General features: G+C 36.7%; 1 protein-coding gene across 1 annotated transcript; it reads right to left on the reverse strand.

Moving 5' to 3' along the window:
* Window positions 1-1,937: 1,937 nt before the first annotated feature.
* LOC143886598 (non-specific lipid transfer protein GPI-anchored 9-like) lies at window positions 1,938-4,955 on the reverse strand. The gene is made up of 3 exons (XM_077390651.1): window positions 4,528-4,955; window positions 3,133-3,162; window positions 1,938-2,194 (listed from the first exon to the last, which is right to left on the reverse strand). Exons 1-3 carry the CDS (start codon window positions 4,859-4,861, stop codon window positions 2,085-2,087), a joined length of 474 nt encoding a protein of 157 aa, XP_077246766.1. The 5' UTR covers window positions 4,862-4,955; the 3' UTR covers window positions 1,938-2,084.
* Between the last annotated feature and the right edge of the window lie 4,911 nt (window positions 4,956-9,866).

The following is a 9,866-nucleotide window of genomic DNA, read 5'->3' on the forward strand; positions in this document are numbered from 1 at the left end:
GATCAGCCTATATCGATTGGAGGGCTAGGATCAACCTATGGAAATAATTTTATGGGCACAATCGATTGATGTTGTGTTCTATCACATGGACGGTTTGGATCAACCTATAACCCTCTATAGATCGAAGGGTTCGGATCAACCTATGAAAATTATTTTTGGGGCACCACCTATGCAGGCAGTGGCCCATCTAATGGACAGTTTGGATCATCCTATGGTACAGGCCATACCGTACATTTTAATAAAGTGAGGAGTGAGATCATCAAAATACGGTGGTAGCGCCATTATAAAATATGGTAGTGAGGACATTAGCACTATATATAATTTGAAACCATCATTGTTACTTGGAAGTTCCCACGCGGGTCGGGGTCAACCCGAACCCGACGGCTTCAACCTGAATTTGGGTTGGGTGGGTTAAGCTTTTTCACAAATTGGGTTGGGTTGGGATGGGAAAAATAACCCAAATTGGAAATCGGGTCGGGTTGGGCTGTCGGGCAACTCGACCCGAAACCCGAATTTGGGGTCCATCTGAAGAAGTTCTGCATATGTGTTTTTCTTTTTCAACATTGAAATAGTCTCCACAATCCACAATAGACGGTTTGGATAATCGTATGGTGCGGGCCATACCGTACTTTAATAAAGTGAGGAGTGTGATCATCAAGATATACTAGTGCGGATAACATTTCCCTTTTTTAATTGTTAGTCCATGTTTGGTTTGGATTTTGAGAACCGATTCTGAGTTACAAACTGATTATTGGTGACTCACTATTGCTTCTCAAAATCCAAAACAACCCGGCTTGAGTTGAGGTGGTCAACAATTGGTACCATATCTCAGTGACATAGATTCATTGACATAGATGCAGTCCAATCTCTGCCAAAGGAGATAAAAAATCGGTCAATGTATTGACAATGAATGATTGTGAAACTCTACTTTCTGGCAAAACTAAGAAGGTATATTTTATAGTTTACATTTACTTTCTTCTTAATTTGTCATCTTTATATCAACACATCATTTAGTTATTTAGTGACTTGCAAATTTATATCTCTCATACTTCTTTTTTTCTTTTAAAAATTTTATTTTTCTTACCAAAAAGCAAATGTCTCCCATACTTCTATTGCACCGTCTTTCGTCATTTGTGTATTCCTTCTGCAAGGGGCGCACACATTCTTCATTTTATTCATGATGGGTATTGTAACATTCCTAGGGAACATAGACATTGTCTTCGTAATTATAAACATTGGTGAGCTTTATTCTAGGTTAATTAATGGAACATTCCTTGGTGCAGTCTTTTTAATCACATTGTCTTACTGTTTACTTATGCTAAAGGTGTTTTCTATGACAAAAACAATTTTGCCAAATTTTTGTACTAATTCGCACGCCAAATGGTCTTTATGATAACAATTTAACATTTCTGCTTATGCCTATCTAAATGCATAGAGTTGAAGACTTCTGTAGCTTTTACTGCTATTTGTACTCCAATACTTACATTTTCTCTTCGATTTATTTCTTTTTCTTTTATTTATATGCATCCATCTAAGAAATAAGCTCTCAACTTTATTGTAGGTTAATTAATATAAATTTCCTTTGTGAAGTCTTCTTAATCACATTGTCTTATAGTTTACTTATACTAAATGTTTGTAGCAATTCACATGCCAAATGGTCTTTATCATAAAAAATTTTTATTTGTGCTTATGCCTATCGAAATGCACGCACGTGCGTTTTGCATTTTTACTGGTCAGTCATAAAAGCACGTTTGGTTCTCCCTCTTGAGTATAGCTTTGTATTTTGCTTTTCTTTTTCCCTATGCCCTGGCTTTTGTTATTTCTACTCTTTCTTGCTTGCTTATATTTTCTTTTCCATGAGAATTTCTAGCTCTAGGTCTCTTACTTGGTCATCTACCGTTCAAGAAAAAGAACAACCAAATTTGGACAAAACAAAATTGGAAAAATCTAAAATGATGAGATAAAAGGAAAAGGAAATCAGAGACATACACAAACATAATCCTCATGTAGTGAGATTTTGGACGCAATGAAAATCTCTAGCATGTAAAAGACAGTTAAGAGGAGAGGGCAACATGGGCTCTCCTCTATGCCATAAAAGAAGCACATAATAATAAAAGCAAAGGAGCCATGCTAGACATTCCAACCCGCTCCATCTTCACGGCACTGTTTGCTTGGCTGCCTCCAGCTGCTGCACCTGTAAATTTATCATCATCACGAATCAACAAGATACGCTTTTTGTTATAAATATCATAAAGGAAAATGATACTTCCACCCCTTTTTTTCCAGCATTTCACCCCTTTTGTTACACTTTTCAAGCATTACAAGCTGTCACAGTCTGTCTTACACGTAGAAATGGTATCTTTTTAATTCGTGGCGACCACTTTAGAAAATGGGTCGCAATTAGTACTATTAGCAACCCTTTTGTAATTGGGTCGCTAGGGGTGCAACTCAAGCCAGGTTGGGTCAACCCTGGCCACAAAACCTCAGCCCTATCCTGACACTAGTGTCTCCAAGTGGTGAGAGAGGGGTAAGGCAGGTGAAGTGGCTAAGTATCATGAAACTAGTGTCTCTAAAAATCAGGAAACTAAAAAACTCTACTCAAAATAGGATTTACTTTTTCCTGATTTTTAGCCACTTTTCACTCACATCCCAACCGTGCCCTCTCAAATCTTTGTCCTCCTCTCTTCCGCCCTACCCCTCTTTCACCACTTTGGGAGACAAATTTATCATGAAAAAAAATGAAATTAGGGGGGCGGAGCCTCAACCCGAAATTAAATTCAACCCTAGCCCCCACCCGACTCGAGGAAATGCCAACCCAACCCAAGCCGAAATGCACTCCTTGTCAAACTGACATAGTGACATGAGTGGAATAGACTAAATTCAAAGACAATATAACTCATCTGCTAAACCCAACCAGAGTAAATGACCGTTCGCCCTACAGAGAAAAAATTCAATTCACCCACCAAACTTCTTTGGATGGGTGGGTGTGTCACCACTATCGCTTTCATCCCAAAATCTTGTTTCTCAAGATTTTAAATGAGAGAATCAAATTTTCATGATGTGACAATCGTTTTCATCAAATCAAACAAAAGAAACTACAAAAACCGATTATGAGGAGATACGGATTGTTACCTGGCGGTGCGCCGGCTGTGGGAGGTGGTGCTGTCAAAAAGGAAACAAAAAGCCAAGAGTGAGAAATGTAGAGGAAAAGCATATTAGGAAATGGAGACGATGTTGGCACTACCATGTTCTGATATTTACACTAACTCATCTTGTCTTTTATTCTTTAAACAGCTGTAAAAGCTATTACAGTTCCCAAAAAAGCTCTCACAAGGCAATTCAAAAAAGAAAAGACAAACTGGGTTTGTGCAATTAATAAAACATGGTTGTGCTGATATTGCTAGGCATTTGGAAACCTAGCAACAGAAAAAAATCACAATAAACGCCATATTTTCTCGAAAAAATATCTCTACAAAATTATAAATACGCTACTAATTTTGGTTGGGGTCCATCTCGGCCCTCTACCTTTTAATGAAATCACCCTGCCATTTAAAAATAAATAAATACGCTACTAATATTGGCACTATCATGTTTTAATAATTGCAGAAAATCAGTTTTTCTTTTCTTTTTAAATTGGCTTGAGCTTTTTGGGAACTGTAAAAGTAAACGATAAAAGACAACGTGAGTTTGTGTAATTATTAAAGAATGGTAGTGCCAACATCAGTAGCCTAAAAATAATGGGGTGTCTCCGACTTTCAACAAGTTGACCACCACACTGCTCTGTATTTAATTTTCGTTTCTTTCTTTATAAAACAATGGCGCAAATGACCAAAATACCCTTCTGAAGGGCACAAAATTTTCAAAAATACCACCATCACAACCAAAATCGACGGACTCTCTATGCCCGACCAAAACAACATCGGAGAGGCGCCCAGCCTGCCGCCGGAAAAGCTACCTGCCTTAAAACTCAAAAAAAACTACTTGTATTGGCACTACCATGTTTTGATAATGACACGAACTCATAATGTCTTTTATTATTTAAACAGTTGTCAAAGGATTATTATAGTTCCCCAAAAGCTGTCACAAGCTAATTAAAAAAGGAAAGACAAGATTAGTTCGTGCAATTATTAAAACATGATAGTGCCAATATCATTTTCATATAGAATAGAGAGAGAAATTATATGATGGGTGGCAGTATAAACCCGTATTTTTTTTAAATGTACAGTACGGCCCACTCCATAGTATGATCCAAACCGTCCATTTGTTGGGCCACAACTTTGTGCCCAAAAAAAAAAATCATTTCCACAGGATCTGTAGAACGATTGTACGTTATGGAAACTTCAATAGATCTAGGGTTAGTATCATCCTATGGAAATAATTTTTGGGCACAAACTATTTAAGCCCAACAAAACAAATGGATGGTTTGGATCATCCTAGAGAGTGATAAACAAATACGGATTTTTTACCCATCATATAATTTCTGATATAAAAAGCAGAAAAAAAATGGAGAGATAGTTGGAAACCTACCACCACTGGTACAGGCATCGATCCCAGACGTAATCCCGCAGTGTTTAGGCAATTCAAGAGCTTGGGTCATGTTGATTCCGAAAGATGCGAATATTCCAGGGTTTTTGAAGAGGTTACAGAGGCAAGCTAGATCGTTGGCCACTGCAAGCTTTAGCGGACCACAGCAAGATTGGGGCGGGCTCGTTGAATTAAGGTAGTTCGCGCAGGGCACAAGCTCTGATGCGCACTGAGGGGTTTGTTGACCGGAGACACCATTGTTCCCGATCAAAACAAAGGATAAGAACACCGCTAGAAGAACAGAGACACCGGAATCTATGACCCTTGAAGAACCCATCTCCCCCAAAATCTGTATTTCGGTCTCTCAGTTTTTGTTTGACCCTTTCGGAGTTCTTATAGCTGTATAAGATTCTTTTTTTTTTATCTGTCAGAACGTCCCAGATTTCATTTTATTCTCGTGACGTTTGAACACTAAGAACCGACTTTGTTTAATTACTTTATTAACCCTCTAGGGTTTTTCTTCACATTTATATTAGGTAAATGAGAAATGCAACCCTTTTTATTACTTGGGACACCCAGCTATAGAATCAAAGGCTTTGTTCACTTGCCTTCTTGAGAAAGGAAAGGAAAGGAGAAAGTTAGCCAAATTTTCCTGTGATTGGACATCATTTGACATTTCCCGCTGTTCACTCGTTTTCAAGGAAAAACGGAATTATACAGGTGGAAAATATAAATAATGACGTGGAAAAACCAACTTTCTTGCACTTTTCCTTTAATTTGTCTCACCAAAAGGATGAGAAAATTATTTTTCTGAGAAAACCACCTTGCCTGCATACTTTCTTTTCCTTTCTCGGCCAAGTGAATAACAAAATTTCATCACAAAAGGAATTTTCTCACAGTTCCTGATCCTTTCTTGTCCAGTTTTCCACAACCGATTCTTTTCCTGTAGATAGAAAACAAGTGAAAGGAATTAAGTGACGTGATTGCCACGTATAAGGCAGGTAGGTGTCAAAAGTGGCGCATTTATCAGTTCCTTATATTACTGCCATGTTTTAATTATTGCACGAGCTTAGTTTGTCTTGTCGTTTTCAATTGATTCCGAGAGAGTAAAGACCATTTCTATCCCTTTTTTAACTCAGAAATCAGAATAGTCGGTGGGAGGTTTGCTTTCGGTCAACTCCACACCATTTGCGAAAAAAAGGCCAAAGGTTATTACTCTTTTTGCAAATTAGCAAATCATGTTATTTTTTATATTTTCACCCGTCACTTTTCATGCGCCGTTGTAACGTGATTTGACGTCAAAAAGCGTTAAAGTTGCCCGCTATTCACGTCTAATTATGTTATAAGTTATAAGGGAGGCGCATGCATACTGCGGGGGAGTGAATATATCATCTCCCTATTTATTTATTTTTGCAAATACTTGATAGTTAGTTACTCCTTTTAGCAAAAACCCCGTTTCAGAAAGGCTACAGCTCATATTGGCACTACCATGTTTTAATAATTGCATTAGCTCATCTTGTCTTTTATGTTTTAATTGGCTTCAATACAAGGAGCTTTTTGGGAATGTAATAATAACCTTTGACCTACAGCTGTTTAAATAATAAAAGGCAGGATGAATTAGTGCTTTTATTAAAACATGGTAGTGCCACTATTAGTAGCCTTAAAAAAATGTTACGAAGAAAGTCACTTTCATGATCAATGGTTAAATCCAACATAGGATGCGTAAAATAAGAGAGCTGATCTTTTGAAACAACACAAGAGGACCCACATGATGTTGGTCCCATCCAATAAAGGCATCCCACCAGTAGGATAGAGGACTAAAAAAATCAACGGCTTGACTAAGAAGTAGGCCCCACTTGTAGCCGCTCATATTCTTCCCCTTGCATGCATCATATAAAAACCCCATAATGTGATAATAGCACCCTCAATTTTACTGGATCAACAAGTTATTGGTAACCATTTGATAAGCAGAGTCTTGCTGTTGATCTGAGAAAGATAAAAGGAGGGAATTTTTTAGCCTTCAAATTACCTTTGAAATTAGGGAAATTCTAAAAAGAAAAATGTGATTTTTATTGTAAAATCTCAAAAAATGGAGAAGTTGGCTAATTTCTCAAAAAAGGGTGAAACGCATCCCAAGGATTGTTTTAGGACGAAAATGCCCTTGAGTTGCTTTTCCCTCCACTTTTTGGGAAACGGATCCCAATGCATTTGACAAACCCTATTCACCTTTTTTTTAGATTCTTCTTCCCCATGCCAAGTGTTGAAAGCTTTGCCTTTGGTAAAACTCCATTGTAGAGCCCCCTTCCCCCTTCTAGGATGAATTCAACCCATATTTTTCAAAATGGACTATAAAGCCCATACCATAGGATGAACCAAACCGCCCAATTGATGGGCCACAACGTAAATAGGTTGTGCCCCAAAAATCATTTTCAGGATTATTCTAACCGTCTGATCTAAAGAGGGACATTGATTATGGAAACTTCTATAGATTGGACGGATGGAATCATCTATGGAAATAATTTTTGGGGCAGAACCTATTTATGTCGTGGCCCATCAGTTGCGCGGTTTGGATCATCCTATGTTGTGGCTGTATAGTCCATTTTGAAAAATATGAGGTGAATTTTTTACTACCCTTCTACAAATTGTGTTCAATTATATTAGTACGTTTGGCTTTTGACTTAGTGGTAGGGAAGACCTATACTGTTTCTTCATGAGAAAGAGTTTTTATATGGTATAAACCCATATATTCTAGCATTTTTCAAAAAAGTATTGTACGAGTCACACCATAGGATGATCCAAACCGTCCATTAGATAAGCCACAATGCAAATAGGTTGTGCCTAAAAAATAATTTTCAAAGGGTGATTTAATGAAATACAATGCAAATAGTATTGTACGGGTCACACCTGAAGGTCGACCTTTTTACATTCTTCGCAAACAGGTGCGAATTTGCCATAAGTTGACCTGCAGGTCGACCTTTATAGCATATGTACAAACCAGGTGGGAATTTATCTTGATAGGTCGACCTACAGGTCGACCTTTTCACCATTTGACCAAACAGGTAGGAAGACCAATTACAGGTCGACCTGCAGGTTGACCTTTCCACCATTCCGTCAGACAGGTGTAAAACATGTGAAAATGTCGACCTTTCCACCATTCTGTCATACAGTGTTCATAAATTCATTGCAACATTGATACCCAATGAAGCACTATTAGATTGTGTGACGCAATATTTTTACTCTGGAACCACTATTTATACCTTGGAACCACTGCATAATGGTAAATAGTGGTTCTTATGTATAATTAGTGGTTCATGAGTATAATTAGTGGTTTCTAGGTATAATTAGTGCTTTTAAGTGTTTAAAACTCTATAAATAGAGTCATTCTCACAAGTATTAGGCCATCTAAACTATGAACCACCATAACATCCGAGTGTTTAGAAAACTATTTAACCCATTGTTTATAAATTCATTGCAACATTGACACCCAATGAAGTACTATTAGATTGTGTGAAGCAATATTTCTACTATAGAACTACTATTTATACCTTAGAACCACTACATACTGGTAAATAGTGGTTCCTAGGTATAATTAGTAGTTCTGAGAGTTTAAAACCCTATAAATAAACTCATTCTCACTTTTTATAGTGTTCTTGAGTGCATAACTTTTTGTAATCACAATTTAAACTCTCGGTACAAGTATTAGGCCATCTAAACTATGAACCACCATAAAATCTAAGTCTTTAGACAACTATTTAACCCATTGTTCCTAAATTCATTGTAACATTGACACCCAATGAAGTACTAGCAATATTTCTACTCCGAAACCACTATTTATACCTTGGAACCACTACGTACTGGTAAATAGTGGTTCCTAGGTATAATTAGTGGTTCATAGGTATAATTAGTGGTTCTAAGTGTTTAAAACCCTACAAATAAATTCATTTTCACTTTTTATAGTGTTTTTGAGTGCATAACTTTTTGTAATCACAATTTAAACTCTCGGTACAAGTATTAGGCCATCTAAACTATGAACCACCATAAGATCTGAGTCTTTAGACAACTATTTAACCCATTGTTCCTAAATTCATTGCAACATTGACACCCAATGAAGTACTAGCAATATTTCTACTCTGGAACCACTATTTATACCTTGGAACCACTACATACTGGTAAATAGTGGTTCCTATGTATAATTAGTGGTTCCTAGGTATAATTAGTGGTTCTTAGTGTTTAAAACCCTATAAGTAAACTCATTCTCACTTTTTATAGTATTTTTGAGTGCATAACTTTTTGTAATCACAATTTAAACTCTCGGAACAAGTATTATGCCATCTAAACTATGAACCACCATAAGATTTGAGTCTTTAGACAACTATTTAACCCATTGTTCCTAAATTCATTGCAACATTGACACCCAATGAAGTACTAGCAATATTTCTACTCTGGAACCACTATTTATACCTTGGAACCACTACATACTGGTAAATAATGGTTCCTAGGTATAATTAGTGGTTCTTAGAGTTTAAAACCCTATAAGTAAACTCATTCTCACTTTTTATAGTGTTTTTGAGTGCATAACTTTTTGTAATCACAATTTAAACTCTCGGAACAAGTATTATGCCATCTAAACTATGAACCACCATAAGATTTGAGTCTTTAGACAACTATTTAACCCATTGTTCCTAAATTCATTGCAACATTGACACCCAATGAAGTACTAGCAATATTTCTACTCTGAAACCACTATTTATACCTTGGAACCATTACGTACTGGTAAATAGTGGTTCCTAGGTATAATTAGTGGTTCATAGGTATAATTAGTGGTTCTAAGTGTTTAAAACCCTACAAATAAATTCATTTTCACTTTTTATAGTGTTTTTGAGTGCATAACTTTTTGTAATCACAATTTAAACTCTCGGTACAAGTATTAGGCCATCTAAACTATGAACCACTATAAGATCTGAGTCTTTAGACAACTATTTAACCCATTGTTCCTAAATTCATAGCAACATTGGCACCCAATGAAGTACTATTGATTGTGTGAAGCAATATTTTTACTCTGGAACCACTATTTATACCTTGGAACCGCTACTTATACCCCGGAACCACTACACAGTGGTAAATAGTGGTTCCTAGGTATAATTGGTGCTCTGAGTATTTAAATATTGGTTCCCAGATATCAACAGTAGTTCCGATGACAAAATGTTGCATCTGCACATTAAAATAGTGGTTGTAATTGTATAGATATGATTTTCATCCAGGTTTACTCTAAATAGAAACATAGAGGGCAGTAGAGAGATAGAGAGATTACGACAATACACCGTAGCATTGTAAAGAGGATG

The sequence above is a fragment of the Tasmannia lanceolata genome, unplaced genomic scaffold, assembly GCF_043159265.1.
Source record: "Tasmannia lanceolata isolate RefF3 unplaced genomic scaffold, GAP_Taslan_0.1 ptg000002l, whole genome shotgun sequence".
NCBI classification, from domain to species: Eukaryota; Viridiplantae; Streptophyta; class Magnoliopsida; order Canellales; family Winteraceae; genus Tasmannia; species Tasmannia lanceolata.

Bases quoted from the DNA above. Each gene is read 5' to 3' on its own strand.
- LOC143886598 (XM_077390651.1), bottom strand. From the start codon at position 4,861: ATGGGTTCTTCAAGGGTCATAGATTCCGGTGTCTCTGTTCTTCTAGCG. The intron at 3,163-4,527 runs GTAGGTTTCCAA...CCTTTTTGACAG, and splicing joins CGATGCCTGTACCAGTGGTG to CACCACCTCCCACAGCCGGC. The intron at 2,195-3,132 runs GTAACAATCCGT...ATAAATTTACAG, and splicing joins CACAGCCGGCGCACCGCCAG to GTGCAGCAGCTGGAGGCAGC.